The 17,649-nt window shown below is 44.0% G+C and overlaps 1 protein-coding gene across 3 annotated transcripts; it reads right to left on the bottom strand.

Annotated features, from left to right (window-relative positions):
- Positions 1–167: 167 nt before the first annotated feature.
- On the bottom strand, positions 168–13,510 carry LOC118266792 (uncharacterized). Of its 3 annotated transcripts, none has more exons than XM_050702801.1 (15): positions 13,347–13,510; positions 7,507–7,575; positions 7,384–7,434; positions 7,215–7,271; positions 6,953–7,009; positions 6,772–6,834; positions 6,351–6,575; positions 5,987–6,091; positions 5,619–5,852; positions 5,342–5,539; positions 3,583–4,354; positions 2,990–3,411; positions 2,692–2,817; positions 2,180–2,386; positions 168–1,652 (listed from the first exon to the last, which is right to left on the bottom strand). In XM_050702801.1, exons 1-15 carry the CDS (start codon positions 13,405–13,407, stop codon positions 709–711), a joined length of 3,591 nt encoding a protein of 1,196 aa, XP_050558758.1. In that variant the 5' UTR covers positions 13,408–13,510; the 3' UTR covers positions 168–708. The 3 variants fall into 3 exon arrangements, with proteins under 3 accessions (XP_050558758.1, XP_050558759.1, XP_050558760.1); XM_050702802.1 differs by having other exon boundaries at positions 5,619–5,843; XM_050702803.1 differs by lacking the exon at positions 6,953–7,009.
- Between the last annotated feature and the right edge of the window lie 4,139 nt (positions 13,511–17,649).

Genomic DNA, 17,649 nt, shown 5'->3' with positions numbered 1-17,649 from the left:
GACATGCCCGCAGTATGTCCGTCTCTGTATGCAGAGCGGCCGCACATGTTGCACCACTCCCGGGGGCTGTGGTCTACATACAACCGCTGACTTCTTACCTAACATCTGTTCTCAAACTGCTTCAAGTACTTTCAGGAAACAATACAATTTAAAATCAAACACGAAAGTTGTTTAATTCGATTTAATAACTAAATTATTCCTAGATATTAATTTGATAAATAAGTCTAACATACTAAACTAAAATGCACTGAGGCACCATCTAACGTCATTAAGGCACTGCGGTTTATGAAAAGTTCGTTCGAAGATACGCCAAGGGTAAGTCGTGGAGCACTCAGAGTGCCGCTGCACGAGCATGCAGCGCGAGGCAATGTGCTATTACTGTTATATTACTATTGTAGCGATCTTATTCTAGACAACACTCCGTTTTGTCACTCCTCCGTGCACACATTATTCAAGTCTATGATAGTCTATGTTGTATGAGATCATCGCCGGTCATTTTGAACGTAAATAAATATTACAACTAGCGCCCGGACAAGAGTATGAGCAGTCCCCGCCCGGCACCGAACACGTAATTACAACATCAGCGTGCAGGCCGCGCGCAGGCTCCGCACTCGGAGCACTCGGCAGGCAGCAGGCAGCAGTGCGAGCGCATTCCTCCAGCCACGTAACCAACTGCTCAATTAAACGCTGTACACTCCTCTCTGATCCTCAGCACGCCAGCGGCTTGCACTGCACCCCCAGCTCCGTACACCAGCACTCCTGGCACGGAGTCGACAGCTCCGTGATGATCCTTCCAACCCTGTACATCCTCCCGTAGATGTTGCAGCCTGCGAGCTTCAGAAGCCCCGGGCCGAGCAAACCTCCTGCGTTGGGTACGGGTCCTCCGGGAGCAATAGATACGAACGGGGCGGGCACCTCTAGCATCACCGGTTTTCCTTCTGTCGTATCAAAGGTGTGCAATGGCGGGCGCTTGGTGGTCCTGATCGTGATGGGCCGGATGGGTGGTCGTGTGATGGCGGTGGCCTCTCCGAGTACGAGGTGGTCTATCCTGTGGACTGTGTTCAGGTTCGAAGGTATTTTTGGGTGAGTATAAAGGTGTGACGGGAGAGGCTTGAAGAATAAGGAGTCTACCACGGGTGGCTCGGGCAGGGGATTGTCCGGTGGGTCTGTGGCAATAGGAGCAGGAGGCGCGGTGGTAGGCCTGGGGGTGGCTCTGCTGGTGGTCTTTCTGTTCGAGGTAGTTGTAGTTTCGTAACTATCACTGAGGAGAAGCTTCAGGACGCTGCCGAATGAGAACTCTTCTTCGTCATCTTCATCTTCATCGTCGTGGGAAAACTCACCATCCTGCTTAACAGGAACGGGTGCAGTCGTCGGATTGGTCGGTTTGACAGAAGTAGCAGTAGTAGCAGTAGTAGATGTCGCATTAGTAGAATTGGCCGCGGGTGTGGTCGCGGTTGCGGTCGGAACACTTCCATTAATTGCTTTTGTTTCGTTAGCCGTGGCGCTCTTGTTACTGGTGGCGCTTGGTTCAGCGACTGTAGTGTTGTTATCTCCAGACGGCTTGGGTGTGGTGTGTGGCTGGACTGCGTCTTTGGCTTCGTTTTGTTTACTTTTACTGTCAACTGGCACAGCTGTGGTGGACGTATTCTTGCCTGTAATTAAACATTACATTATACCAACATAAACTTAGTTTACAATATTTCAAAGTTACGGATTCACGATCATATAGTTTTTTTTTTGTTGCGGTTGAAACTTGTTGCGGTTGAAACTTGTTGCGGTTTATGCCTATATAATTCACTTTATAGGTAGATATTAATTCAATGGGTTTTTTGTTGTGATTATTAAAACTGTACTTATTTCAAGTATAACTTATTTGAATGTATTTAATGTTATAAATGTAATTAAATAAATCAATCAGTAATTCAATTCACAATATGATGATTTGTAATGACATTTGATATGAATCGTAAATAATTTTGTTTACGGAACCATTACTTATTCTTTTGATTTTTTCATTAGTTTTCTTTTGTAAACGATATTGCAAGAAATAAAAGGCTTTTTATTTTATTTTATGTTATTTATTAGTCGGTCACATCTACACGCAGTCGCAGGACTGTACGTAACTATGAAGATATGAAACTAGAGAATAAAGCGGCTGTATGTTATAATAGTACTGTACCTGCGCTGTTGTTATCGCAGGTGATGTCTCCGCAGCAGGGGTCTGCCGAGTGGTTGGAGACGGGCTGGTACCAGCAGCCGGCGGCCGGCGCGGCGCAGGCCCGGCGCTCGCACACCAGCTCCACCCACGAGCACGTGCACAGATGGCAGCCCATCACGATACTCTCGCCGCCGGGTACGTGGCGCCCGTCGGTTGCGATACATTCACCTGTTAATTAAAGAATACCCAACAAATAAAAATCGTTACTTCTAGCATTGTTATATTAATCATTACATCTGGATGTGACAAATAATATGCTACATAAAACCATTTCTGTTGGTGATATATCAGCATTAAACTCGAAAAGACAGAGAAACCCTGAAACTAACAAAAAGAGGGTTAAGTAACAATATCCAGCTACTCGCAAATCCAAGTTCAGTTCTACTCGCAAATCAAATCAAGTTGCAGGTCCCAGTACTTACATCAGTATGGGAATAGTATAAGGATGAACAATGCACTTGGCAGTCACTCACCTTGTATACGCTTCACATCCAGTTGCATGGACGTGGTGAGGTGAGGGACGGTCGAGGTCGGTTCAGTGCTAGTAAACACTCCGAAGAAGTCATCGACTACACCTGACCCCTTCGGGATGAATCCACCTGCAAAGTAGTTACGAGGTAAATAAAAATAATATTTCAAACCGAATGCGACAGGTCTATTGGTTGAATTGGTTAGCGTTGCGAATTACAAATTGGCCTCGATAACCAATTCTCGCAAGCGAGGTACTAAAGTGACCACAGTCATTCGAGATGATGGCTTTCAAAGGGTTACCTTGAGTTTCCACTGGTGGAGAAAACCGATTTACAGTTGGTGTCTCCACTTCAAAAGTGGTACTGGTCGTGGGAACCTTAGTGACTGCCTGCACACCAGACATGGGACTGCCTAGCGAAGCCGACACAGTATACTCTTGGACGCCTAGATCATTGTGCTCGGGGTATCTTTCCCTGGTCGGCTCCACCTTCTGGCTGACGGGAGCATACGATGGCTCCACTTTGCCCATTACAAAGATTGGGTATTGCGTGGGTTGGTATGTATCTTCTCGTCTGATAGGGAACGTGTCGTCCTTGGTGTCGGCAGCGGCGGCGGGATAGTACACCGGGAACTTGTCCGGTCTCTCCAGTATCGGATATCTGACAGAGTCCTTGATAGGGTCATCTTCAACGACTGCATCGGCAGCTACAAATGGAATGATCCTGTAGGTGGGCAAATATAGCTTAGTTAATGATAAAATACTTCGTTTGGGCAAAAATTGCAAGTAACCCTTTACATCTCGTGTAATGTTTGTAAAGTCGCTCAGTACGTCTACACATAGTTAGCATCGCTTCTATTCTCCAATAAAAATTTGATCTATTAGCAGTACTCACTTTAAGTTCGGCAATGATGGCGGCAGTGTTGGTTCTGCGTAATCGTAATCATATTCGGCCTTTTTGTTGTTAGAGACATTGAGCGCATCCTGGGCCGGGCCCGATATTGATATCTTGGCGGCCGTCATCGCGGGTCTGGCCGTGGACAGGCTGGTGTTGGTGATCAACGAGCTCGTCACGTTTATTGTGAATGTATCCGCGTCGTCGAAGCCACCGTCGACGCTTCTGTCGGTAATTATGTCGTTGGGCGAGTATGTTTGTGCTTCCACATTGACAATCGGCACTCGAGCTATCGCTTCCTCCTGGATTTTGTCAGTGTCATTGTGAACCAAGTTCAGAGGTAAGGACGTAGAAGACAGTTCAGCTGTACAGTTTATAGTTCCGTTGACCGTAATTTTGACGATTGCTTCTGGTTGATCTGTAGTTATTTCTGGATAAGTGACAGTGATGGACTGGGTATTGGGTACATATTTGGCGGCATTTGTCAGTTTCTGAGTGGTAGTGGTTTCGGAAGACGTGGCGTTATCGGCTTGGTCGTCATCCCGGACGGAGTCGGAGAGTTGGTCGTCTGTTCTTCTTTTAACCTTGGCAGTGGTGACGAGATGGTTCTTAGTGGCTGACGCGAAAGATATGTGTTTCAATGTAAATAGCGTCGCTGTCTTCTTTGTCGTGGTTTCTACTTTGGTGGCTTTTGTCAAATGGAAAGTCCGCTCGTCGGATCTTAAAGATGCTGGAGAGTTTACCGGTCCCATTATGACGTGTGATAGAAGTTCTGAAAATCACAAAACAAACTCTTAGTATGGCTTGTACCGTACACTGTGTGAGCCAGTATTAGCAACGTAACTACACTCTATTACATTAGGTACCTACGGGTTGAAGTAGTAGGTACTTCAACACTAGTGGTGGGTGCTGCTACTCAACGAGTGGTGCGTGCCGTACGAGTGTCCTACCAGCTCGGTGGTCTGCGTACATGAACAAGAGCTACTACCGCCAGTGTGCCTGTGTTTAGTTCAAAGCTCCGACTTCCAACGTGTTATTAATCTGTTTGGTTGTGATACTTCTACCTAATTCTTCGCTCTGGCGCTCGTTTTTTCACGATCTCTTTGATTGGCTTGTCTAGTCTGTCACCTTGTCCCATAAATAGGTGATACGACGGGTCGTAGAACACTCTCGTGACTGAGTACAAACATCAACATCAGTAAAGACATGTACAGTGTGTATCACAGCAGCGTGTGTCCCTATGTAATGTAAGCGCCCTAAACATTTACCGTTTAATAATAAAAGCGTCCATAACAGAGTCGTGGCGGCGGCGAGCTTTACTGACCCGCTTCTTAAGCTGCTGGATGCGGGCTCAATATCTGGCAAGTACCAATATGCCTTGGTCATACATACAATATGTGTGCTCTTCGTTGGCTGTGTTAATGTCAGATAGTAAACAAACACGACGACACAGAGACAGGAAGCTAGTTGGTAACATTATCATTAGTATTTATTTATTGCTAGAACAAGATCGGGCTGAAACATTTTACTTGCAACTGCTAATGAAAGTAATGCAAACACTCACTGCTCTCTATCCCGCCGCAGTGTTGCCATAATGAAACTATTTCACGTCACTTCAAGTAATCATTTTATGTACCATATTTGTATGGCTTGGAATGGGTCCACATAGCAAACATGTCTACATTTAGCTTTAACTAATTAAAAGATCGCTCAGCAGCAACATGTCGGACTCGACGTATGATATGCTTGGAGAGAATACCTTCTTCCACGTGGTCGCAGACGTACTGGTGCGCGCAGCAGTCGCCGGGCGCCAGCAGCGGCCGGCAGCCGGCCAGCTCGGGCGCGCAGCCCATCGCCTGGCACCGCACCTCCCCGCGCAGGCAGAAGCACGACGAGCAGTTGCCGCGCGTCGCCACCGGGGATCCTTCCGGCACCAGAGTGCCGTCCACCAGGCAGTCTGGGGACGACCGGCTCGTTGAACACATTTACAAGTAAACAGTGCGATTGTATCACAAATGTAAGTGTGCAATACTCACCAAACTGGTTTGGATTTTGATTAGGTTTTTCAGTAGAGGAGTCGCAGTAGTAGCGCTGCGGGCAGCAGGCGCCGGTGGCGGGGCGCGGCGCGCAGTGCTGCGGCGGCGGCAGGCAGGACGGGCGCACGCAGTGCCGCGCGCCGCGCAGGCAGAAGCACTGCTCGCACGCCACGCGCGAGCTGAGCGCCGAGCCCGCCGCGTACACGCTGCCGCCCTCCACGCACGCTGGGAACACTCCAGTATCATCATATCATCGCGCACTTCTGTTGTATTCGCTTATTTACAAACGTCTCTTATAAATATACTAGTGTATTACAATTACAGTTTTAAATTATTTTCAGAAAAGAAAAATTGTGTTTAATGCTTACCATTAGCCGAGGAGGCCGGTGTTGCCGTCGGCACGTCTGGCTCGCTGTCATACTCAGTTTTATCTGACGTTAAAGTGGGTTTATGCTCCATCAGCTTCACACCATCTGGCAAATAAAATAATTATGGTGTATTTAGTAAACAAGATTGGTCCGTATCTGACATAGACGGGGTCAAATTAAAATTCGTCTTTAAAATGTAGTAACTTTTAGTTTGACTTGTATCGAAAATGTTTGTACAGTAGTTATCGTGATACATTGAACATTAATTAAAAGTACCTGGTTGACCGAGCTTCGCTCCGTAGCGATTTTTGAAAAAAAAGATGGCGTTAGTCGTCGGTTAGGGAAGGTTGTAGTGAGTTGGTACCTGGGCACTGCAGCTCGGGGCAGCAGAAGCCGCGGCGGTGGCGCACGTGGCAGCGCAGCGGCAGCGGGTCGGGCAGCGGCTCGCACGCGCGGCGCCGGCACGACAGCGCGCCGTGCGCGCACACGCAGCGCAGGCAGTCCTCGCGCGTGTTCACCGCCGCGCCGTCGTTGTACCAGCGGCCCTCGTACAGGCAGCCCGACGGCAGCTCCGTGCGCTTGCCTGAAGCTGATTCACAATGACATGTCACTAACGTGTCTAGTGTTAAACCAACACAGTAAAATGTATTGTTATGTTGGGTAGTTTGTTACTGTATAACATTATAAATACATAAATAGCGTACCCAATCCTTTGGGTTCCAGTTATAGTGTTTTTTTTTAAGAATACAACGTTGCGTCACTCCAGGATTTAATGAAATACTTACGGTATGCTTTGTCTTCGCGGTCATTCGTATATTTCCTCCGTCCTAAGTTTTCCTTGTCGTCATCTGTAAAAGAGACAAACCCCATGAGTGGCTGCCTGCCTGGCACACTGCATACGACAGACTGCTAGACTCGGTGCACTGCCTGCGCGTACATGCAGCTGACCAGGCGAGTGTGACTTACTGTACTCCTTGTCGTGGCTGTCGCCTAGCAGCAAATTCTGCGGGTCTTTATTGTTCACTGCAAATAAATGAAGACAACTTATTACAAGTACGAAAACTGTTGTTGCAGCAATAAGTTCTGTGTGTGCAACAATAAGGTTGGTATCAGACCAAGTCGAAACAATTTATCTGCGACCGCGTCTAATGGTATTGGAATATAAAGTGCACGTCGCGTTCAGTATACGAGATAACATTAACAAGATATGTATAATTATGTCACTCACTGTCTTTAGTCGCACGTTGATCGGCGAGAGATTGCTTTGTACTGTCTACCAGAGAATCTGAAAATGAAGTACTTTCATGTATTTGAGGTATTTGATTGAAGCACTCAGTAAAGTGATGTCAGATCATCACTTATAGTTGACGTGGTGGTGTGCCGAGTGGACCACTTACTGTAGAAGTACTGCCGGGACTGCGGGGGCTGGCCATCGTCGGGTTCTCCATCTACAACACATCATACATTAACGATCCCGCAAACTGTGTACATGTACAATATGCGCGTATAATGCTACGTACTGAGCACAGCTCGATGTTTCTCGGGAGTCATGCGGAGCTTCACACTGAAGCTGTTCTTGTGTGGAGGTTCTGTGAGCAGAGAGTAATAGTTAGTGAACATGATCACGCGTCAGTAAGTGTGGACAGAAGCTCACCACGCCGACGACTCCAGTGACAACGCGAGTACTCGGTCCAGTTTACACTACCACAATCAGCAATAACTTCCTATGAACACTGTAAACTAGTTTGTTTCCGTTGTTGTACAAATGTCGCGACATCGTGCGGTGCCTACACTCCGCAGGGTCTAGATTCAGTCACGAGCGGTTTTTCGGTAGTGTATTACACTTAGCAGGTTTCTGTAGCTAGAGAAGTGGTACGTTGATTACTAACTAGAACGACATACACTTGTTCTAACGTTATTTTTCATAAATTGCCAAATAGCAAATATTTTTAAAGTGACATGGGGTAAGTGTTAGCAAACAAATAGAGAAAACGTTAATGAATTGTACAGAAATATTTATTTTCCAATTAGGTAAACCGACGCGTACCCAATAACAGAACGGTTAGCTATTAATAGACGGTTAACTAAGACCGCAGTATAAAGGTGGCAGCGACCCTGCGCCAATCAAAACAAAGTCGTAACAATATAGTTTACAGCAGGTTGTACTCGACTACACGCGAGTGCGGGGGTGGCATGGAAACATAAGGACCATCACAAGACCAGAACCACTATCATGACTTCATTTGTCTAGGAGACAGTTACCACGCTGTCCAGTGTCCACCTACATACTTTGTTTATACCACGCGATAGTAGAGAAGGTTGAGAGGTTATAGAGAGTTGACAGCAGGATGTTATGTATGTTGCACGATGCGAATATGATAGTCTTTACAAAACATTATTCATTAGTGTTGACAAGCATGCTGTCATGCACGATTTGTTTATTTTTCAATTTCCCACATCCGCATCAATGAATGTGGCTTTATATGAAGACGAATGTAACAACAAAACGAGTCCTAGCAGAATATGGACACCGACATTCAAGCGGCGGAACCGAACACCGATAGTAAACAATGGACGCGCGCTGTCTACGCGCACTGCACGTGCAACGTAAACAAATAGTAGGGACTACTACACCCACTCGAACTCACCACACGACACAATACAAACATTCGATCAAACGAAGACTAATCTCTAATAATCCGCGAGCGACGTCAATATGCAGATTCAGACCAGTTCTAGTGCACATTAACAATATCTGCTCGTCGCTACAGACTGCCGGCAGGCCGCGGCCGGGGGCGGCGCGCGGAGTGGAGCGCGGAGCGTTCATTCAGGTACGTGGGTGGTCCTTTGACCCCAGTCGCTGATCTCCGCGAAACAAGTCGCGGCGGGCAGCTAATACGGTCCGCAGCTTTTGCGGTCATGAGCGAATAATAAAACTGACAGGAATCACTGTACATACATACTCGTATACAGTAAGTATACATATACAAATGGAAGTGTACGAGGGCTGCGGCTCGACTTCCGATCCGATATTTTAGTTTGTTCAATAAATTGGACAATAAAGTTATGTCAATTGCGTCACACACACACACACACACTCACACATACATACCGCACTGCGACAAGGCGTTTGACAATTTGAAAATGTTCATTAATTGTATTTGACAGTGACAGCTATGTAAGTGGAACGTGTGAGTGATGGCGGCCCTGGGTGGGTGATGGCCACAGTCTTCGAATATATTCTCTGTGCCAGTTCCCAACTAATGTAAGCGAAATTTTGGGATGTTTCCCACAATTCTAACATGATACACAAACGATGCGCATAGTTTCCCACCGGCTCGAGGCGACCAACACTCCGGTACATCGAGTAATCTGATATCCGAGTGAAGGTAGATACACACGTACTGTTATATTTCGTGAATCTCACTTTCAGGGAGAGAGGCAGTAATTGAGTCGTTTGCTCTAAATTTCACGTAACGACACCAATATAATAAGAATATGTTCGCGTGCTAAATATGGACAAAGTAAATATTGGTACTACACTCTAGAGACGACGAATAAGATATAGCTGTACCGGCTATGAGATATGTCTGGAGTAACTGTACTGCCAGACAATGGGGGTTCCCATGGTGGCGGCGGCGGCGGCGGCGGCGGCATGGTGCGCCAATGGGAACTCTCTGACAGACGTTTCCGCTCCGCAGACCGACACCCAGACCTCTAGGGCTGCTGGGAACTGAACAAGGTAATAGTTATTTTCTACCGAATCATATGAAAGAATATTGCAAAACCATCTGTGATGCTACACACTATTTGTAGGTTCCATCAAATTCATACATTTAGTCTGATCTTGTACGACCAACTTGCACTCCACATTAGAATTTCTCTTTAATTAAAAAACGTCACGAGAATAAAATGCAAATGAAACAATAGACAGACTAGGTTTTTGTACTTTTACCTCATTCTCAAAGAAATTAATACCAATGCTCGTAATTCATGGAGATTGATGTACCGGCGCCAGTAACTAACTACGAAATGCTGTCTACATGTTGCTGCTCAGTATTCCCTCTCGGGGAGGAGTGGCAGCCCTGCAGCCGGCGCACGAGACTGGTCTGACCATTGTCTCGCAACCAGATCTGTATCTGTGTACGCTGGCCGACAATCGCGCCGCTAACTGTACCACCGCTTTTTATACGCCATATTGTTAATTACATTTAATTTCACCATTACAGTTTTTTAACATTATAATTTTTAAACATCACATGAATAGCGGGTCGGAGTTTGGTGCCCGTGTAACATATATTATATTGTGCTGAACTAACTGTCTTTTCACTTATTTTACAGTTTACCCGACGCTGTATATATCTACATACTCGCTATATGTATTATTTTAAGGTTGTTACAGAGATATAGTTGAGATTTCAATTTCCTATACGAGCTTTTTCTATAGCAAAATGTGATCGTATATCACTTTAGACAAACTTTATTTGAATGTCTAGCAGTGAAGTAATGCAGAACGAAGAACAAACAAACGCACAAAACGTGAAGACGACAAAACAACAATTAATTATGAAACGAATGGCACAAACTATTTAGAATACGATGGTGTAAAATGTATTTGCTCAGCAATGTACACTTGTATGATGATTCTCTACATTCATATAAAGCCGAGATCAACATACACGGACTACGCTGCACATGGAGTTAAGGAGAGCTACTTCTTTTTTATCAAGATGGAAAATCATCAAATAAGCATTGGTAAAGCAGGAGGGATAGTCCGACTCTAACTGACCAAAAAGTTCTTTCTTCTTAGATATGTGGCATAGTATATGACGATCATTAATTATGATGGGCTAGCACTGTCTCGATGATTGCGTCTCCGTACGCCTAATCCTTGAGTTGTAATATCCTCCGGGAACAGCGCTACAGTGGCAGTACCTCGCATTGTGACCGACAGCGTGTAGTTACGACCGTGACACTAAACTTGAACTTGCGCATGCGCCTTGCGAGGCTATTGCCGGTCGGTGAAGTAAACTATGCGTAAAACAAACGGCACTCGCCTCGCATCACATTACGTATTCCGGTTGCCCTGCGCCTGCGCATCGAGCACCGCGTTTATATTGGCGCTCATTCATTGCATATGCAGCACAAAGCAAGAACATGTAGAAGGGCCAAAGTTAGTAGTTAGTAGTAGTGTTACGCAATGCTGCAGGCAGCGCCGCGCTACTCAGCGATACATATAGTCAGTGCATACAAAACTAAGCAAAATATTCTGCAGCAGCTGTATCAATCCACTGTTTGTTACACAAGTACATCTCGCAATGGCAATACATTAACAATTCAAGTGAAGTTAAATATTTAAACTTAATTAAGTTAGTGACTGAAAGCGGAGACACTTAAACTTAGACTCTACGGTGCAACTGTAAGTTTAGTATACATACATGGTACATATACGTACTATGTCGGTTAGTTTTTCATGAAACACGACGTAATGTTACACGTAGTATTTACAATAAACCCGTGAATGTCCCGCACGCACACACCGAAGGACTACATAATGTACGGTACTCAGTCACAGTGTACGTTTCCCTTCGCGTGAATTTTCTACATCTTCTGCTTCGCGATCACTGCCGTATCACTGATAACTGTCGTCTGATGGGTCAGTAACTTAGCTATCGTTCCTACTGTGAAGTGGGTAAGGGTCAGTATTGTGTGACTCGTGGTGTAGCTAGTGTGGGGTAATGTGGTGTCGGCGTAGCGGGCCCTCGCGTAATTAACATAAATTAAGTCGCGGGCAAACTTCAATAATCTCCTCCAAGTAATGTATGAATGGCACGCTCGCGCCGGTCGCGTTACATTCAAAGAATGTGTGATATTCAAATTGACAACCTCTTTACAGTGCGTTGCCTCCGCTGGTGGCACACAGCACAGTGTACACACTATTTGGGAAATAGTTCAAAAGGTAAAGACATGAATAAAGTCGATCTTTACGAGTTTAAAGAAATATGATACAGATTGTTTTACTCGTGTATGTATTTGAAGTAAAGAAAAGCCAACATTTACTCAGAAGGGGCCTATAGTATATAGTATCACATACGACATACACATACACAACAATCAGTGGTTCGTTCATAAAACTTACAATCGTCGTAGTAGATGTTCGGATTGTACAGTTTAAAACTGTTCACTGTTTTTATCTTACTGTGACGATACAGCGATGTTTGAAAACATTTGGCGGAGCGGACACATAATACCCTTCGTTTGATGTGATCATTGTAATACATCAAAATATTGGTAACAATAGAGGCTCGAGATGAAGTACTACAGATTGGCACCTCGCCGGGCGTCGAACGTGTTCGCACTCTCCACGTGACGGAGTATCCTCCACCAAACAGGTCCGCAATGTGACCCCATCAAGGACATCGCGGCTTTTGATTATGGTGGCAAACTAGTCAGACCGCGGGCTATACGTAATCTAATGTGTGTTTAGTTATATTTTAGATCTCGCTAATTGAACAACAGCCGAGTACTAGGTTCTAAAGTAGAGTAGGCTCTAAGTGAGTGTGAGGCTTTGTAATGTTAATGTGGAGTCCTCGGAGCCATTGTGCGTGCTCCAGTGACACAGTACGGCACGAAAGTAATGAGCCTCCATCTAGAACGCCATTATGAATAAATAAACACAAAATAACTACATACAACAACAATTGGATAACTACGCGCCACTTACATTCCAATATTCACTACATATCGAGGACACAAACAATTAAATTCTTTTAAACACACAACAATAACACTTCGTTATTTGTATATTGCAGGAATCTAATAGTCTTAACAATTAGGAGAGTATGTTATATTTCGTTTACTAAATTTTGTTAAAAGTTCAATGTCAACACACACAGGTCGAGTTCAGAGCACACTCTCATTCGCGCGTTGAACTCTTTCATAGGGACGAGAACTTTAGCACATGATGAAAGTTAACTTAGTTAAGATCACCTTTAAATTCTACTAAATACATTGTGCAATGCTACAAAAATTATAAGAGTGCTCATATCAACAGTGAAAAGTACATACGTGTGTATTAAACATTAGGTTTAACTATACCATGATTTAGTTCTTAGTTTTCAACCAGAGTGCTGAACAAACACATGAAATCGACTTATCTAAAACCACACTCCTCAAAACAAAGGCAGATGTAACTTGTAACAATATTTCGATTAGCAAAATAAACTGAGACCATGTCCGAGTTAAATCCTTAGAAATTAACAAAAAACGTAATAAAACGTAAACTGGCCGGTATATGGTTCGCATATATCACTGGGGTCGACGACCGGTGGATTTGCATGGCGATGGCGGTACAAAGGACCTGCGCGTGCGCAGACAAGCAGCGCGGCGGCGGCGGCGAGCGCAAGTTGCGTGGGAGTCATGCTCGCGGGCGACGACGACGGCGCACAACACTGCACTGGCACCGGCGCACGCGCACACGCCGCTCCTACCTCACACACGCGTCCTACGAATGTTTAGAGAAGACACTCGCCAACAGCCTCCTCCGGTAGATAGCCTTTGTAATTACCTACATAGTACATACATAGTACGTATATCACTAGCGATGTACCTCTCTATGTGTTTGACATACGATATATTTGGATTTTTAGATTTTAATAGCAACAGTATGTAGCGTTGAATTTTGAATACCTACGAGAGAATGTACTTTTAAGTAAGATGTTGCAAATTCTATTTGGAAGTAGAGTGACATTTTATACATTCGCCCTTGATAAAGTGGCTACGTCACAGTCTAATACTACTTTAACTTCAGTTAGTAGTAGTTCTAATGCTACTTTAACTTGCAGATTTCAGTTAAAGTACGGTAGTAATGTCTTCAACTTGAATCAGCTCAATTGAAAAAGTGATCAATAGTTCCGCCTCTGTCTCTATCTCTTTGGGAGTACAAGGCATTATGTTACAAGGATATCAATTTTGGTGTCTGTCTGATATATAATGATGATGGTTATCATATCCTTGGAGTAAATTGATAAAATTTAAAAGAAAGTTTAATCTAATTTAAACTGACTAGTCTACACGTTATTAGGTCTGCAGGGCGCGCGAATCTCCGGACACAGCGGGGTGCGCGTGATTAACGGCTCGTCCTTTGAGGCTGCGAGCGATATACAAGGGGCAGTCGTGTCAATATTTGCAGAACTTATTCTTATCGATAACTTTAATTTTCTGCAGCTAAGAAGAGGAAAATTAACGAATCAATAACTGTACGAGTTTTCAGCAGCTTCGAGTTTGGCGACTCGGACGTTCGCCAAGTCAACAACAATTTGCCTAAGTTTTATGAGTATACTAGTAGATATATGCTGGGACACTTTCGCAGGTCGGTGGCGAGCTTTGTCCCTCGTCCAGGGATGTCAACGACCGAGGCAGTCGGGTGTCCTCGGCGACCGGTAGCCGGCAGCTGGCCGCAGCCCTGACAGACGTCCCGCGGCACTTTCTGCCTTTTTGCCACAATTGTCCATATCGGCCACCTCGTATTTGTACAGACCACTCGCACACGTAACGCGATCAATGTCTTCAGTATACAAAGTTGCATTCGTGAAGACTCTCATTACTTTTTGTTGAAGAATTCATGAAGCCGGCTGAATTATTAAAATGTTGACATTTAACATAAACCTGATCAAGACTTCGATAGTTATTGTAAAAAAATATCCCGAACTATCGTCATTTACATGTAAGTGTACCATAATTGGTGGGTTGAATCGTTTGGGAGATGAAGTACAACAAAGACGTCGTAAGGCCATGTAGTAATTTTCCACTGCCAATAATGATGGCGTTCATATTGTAATTCCATCCGCAGAGTAACAAACATCTGATTTATTAATTAAACTTGTAGGTATATCCGAACTGAAACTAACCAAAAACTGTTTCAGCCTATTCTTGGTTTAATCATTAATTAAATTCAAAATCTTACGTTAATGTTTTAGTATCGTGTAAAATAATGTTAATTAGGTTTAGGTTAGTTCGATAACTGGTAGAATCTACAGAAAGAACACCACGGAGCCAGGCTGCCAGCAAGTCACGTTACTCATAACTGTACCAGCTGAGAGTGCAACAATTTCGACAGAAACGTTATTTGTTCACGTTCCCGACTCCAACACACAACATATCGTGAAGAGGTGATGCAGCACTTTCTATTTTCCTGTTAGACACACTGCTAGTCTAAACATTGCCAAATATACGTATTATTGGACGTCGATTATGACTATGTCTATGACTAACAACCAACCATGGCCCAACCAAGACGGAAATAATATCGGATGCAACTAACTAAAGGTGTAGGCTCACTACGTTAGTCACAGTATTTTGATCGCATGTTATACGCAATCTGATATCAGGTGAAACAAAATATCTTTTAAAGAACTGCTATTTAGAAATGACCGTTTTGATGACCTCGTTCATGTAAACCATTCTTTTTGTATGTGTGTACCTAGGGCAGTAATTATATTCAGGTAAAGGTTTAGCTCGCAGTCTTTGGTGCTTCATAATGTTATGTTGTAGGAATTATGACATAGGCGAGAATGGACATCGGTCCTTTTGTAATTTATAGGTTTCCTCCTTTTGTCATTAATCACGACTTTGTGTGTGGATTACAACCCTCACAGTTTTGAATAAACATCTTATATTTACTACCAGTACTCAGTGCGGCAGTCGCACATACAGCTAACCCATCAAAGTGCAGCCATTGAATTTACAAAACAATTGAGAAGTTAGTAACATTAATACAATTACAATGCATACAAAATGGAAGAATAGAATGTTTTGTAATTGTTTCCGAAAATGTATTGAAATTATTAAAAGTTAGCGAGTGGCGTCACTGCGCGTAGTATTGTACTGTGTCGCTGACGTAACGTTTCATTATGTTCACAAGAATCCAGATTTGTGTTTACTTTAGTTGAACGTTTGTTGGACTCTCCACCGTTATAGTATATTTTGAAATAATGTGATTGTTTGCAAACTGCGGTGTAACAGCGGGCCAGTGTCGGGTGTCTTTCCTGTTATTTTAATTAATGCTATTATTTGTTCAAGAAGAACTAATATCATCATCATCAGCCGGCGTCCGTCCATTGCTGTACATAGGCCTGTCAATAGCACGTCGCTGAGTCCAAGATAATGAACTATACTTATTATTTATATGTATTTGCCTATACGTATCATCATTGATAGTCGACAATTAGAAGTTTCAAGGAGGTGACTTGTGACGGCTAGTGTTTACGAAGTCAATACAGAAACCGCGCACTCCCAGGCAATGCAAACCAAAAAGTAGACATTACGTGACGTGCGTAGCGTCTTACTGCTACGAGCGTAGCGTGTTTCTATTACGTGCGTAGCTTCTTACTGCTACGAGCGTAGCTTTCTTCTACTACGTGCGTTGCATCTCACTGCTACGAGCGTAGCGTCTTTTTACTACGTGCGTGGCGTCTCACTGCTTCGAGCGTAGCGTCTTTTTACTACGTGGGTAGCTTCTCACTGCTACGAGCGTAGCGATTTCCTACTACGTGCGTAGCTTCTTACTGCTACGAGCGTAGCTTTCTTCTACTACGTGCGTTGCGTCTTACTGCTACGAGCGTAGCGTCTTTCTACTACGTGCGTAGCGTCTTAGTGCTACGAGCGTAGCGTCTTTCTACTACGTGCGTAGCGTCTTAGTGCTACGAGCGTAGCGTCTTTCTACTACGTGCGTAGCGTCTTACTGCTACGAGCGTAGCGTCTTTCTCGTGCGGTGCGCCTCACTGCTATGAGCGTAGTGTCTACTCATGCGTTGCGTCTCGCTGCTACGAACGTAGCGTCTTTCTACTACGTGCGTAGCTTCTCACTGCTATGAGCGTAGCGTCTTTCTACTCGTGCGTACTGTCTCATTACTACCAAAATAGCGTCTTACTGCTAAGAGCATAGCGTCATACTGCAATGAGCATAGCATAATACTGCTGCAAGTGTAGCGACTTACTGCAATGAGCGTAACATCCTACTGCTATGCTGCTAAAGTACTTTGCGTTTTCTAAGATTGGAATTCGATGACTATTAGCTTGTTAACGATATAAAGTAAATATAATACAGTAAGACACATTCGCCTACTTTTTCAGGAACGAGCGAGTGTAATGTTAAATGGTTTATAAAAAATCAGTTTTCATTAACATAAATATAACAATACTTTGGTAAGAATCATGCGAAGTTATTAAATGGCTGGTACTAACTACATGACACGGCCTACATAACGAGGGTGAAAGTAAAGATAACACATAGTTGGGCGCCTAGTTTCAGCAAATGAGTACTAAATAGGTAGTAATATTGCTGCAGTATAGTTTGTAATGCGGGCGACATCGCGGCAGTTAGTTATATTTTTTGATATACATACATATGTATAGTTGACTCTACAATGATAACTGGTTAAGTCGATCAAAAATGTAAAGAAAGCCGATGTTCCTTTACTTTACTGTTTATTAACTGTGGGTCAAGGGCAAATCCGAATCAAAATAATATTTACGAAGAGTGCGCTGCCAATCTATTCGTTGGATAACGGGCATGTTCATAAGATATGTAGAATTAGAGAGAAGGTTTCAAATAATTGACGACAATCCTTAAATAGTTACTGCTACTTGAGCAGGTAATAAAAT

The sequence above is a fragment of the Spodoptera frugiperda genome, chromosome 23, assembly GCF_023101765.2.
Source record: "Spodoptera frugiperda isolate SF20-4 chromosome 23, AGI-APGP_CSIRO_Sfru_2.0, whole genome shotgun sequence".
Classification (NCBI taxonomy): Eukaryota; Metazoa; Arthropoda; class Insecta; order Lepidoptera; family Noctuidae; genus Spodoptera; species Spodoptera frugiperda.
This window is presented reverse-complemented; position numbering and strand designations above follow the sequence as displayed.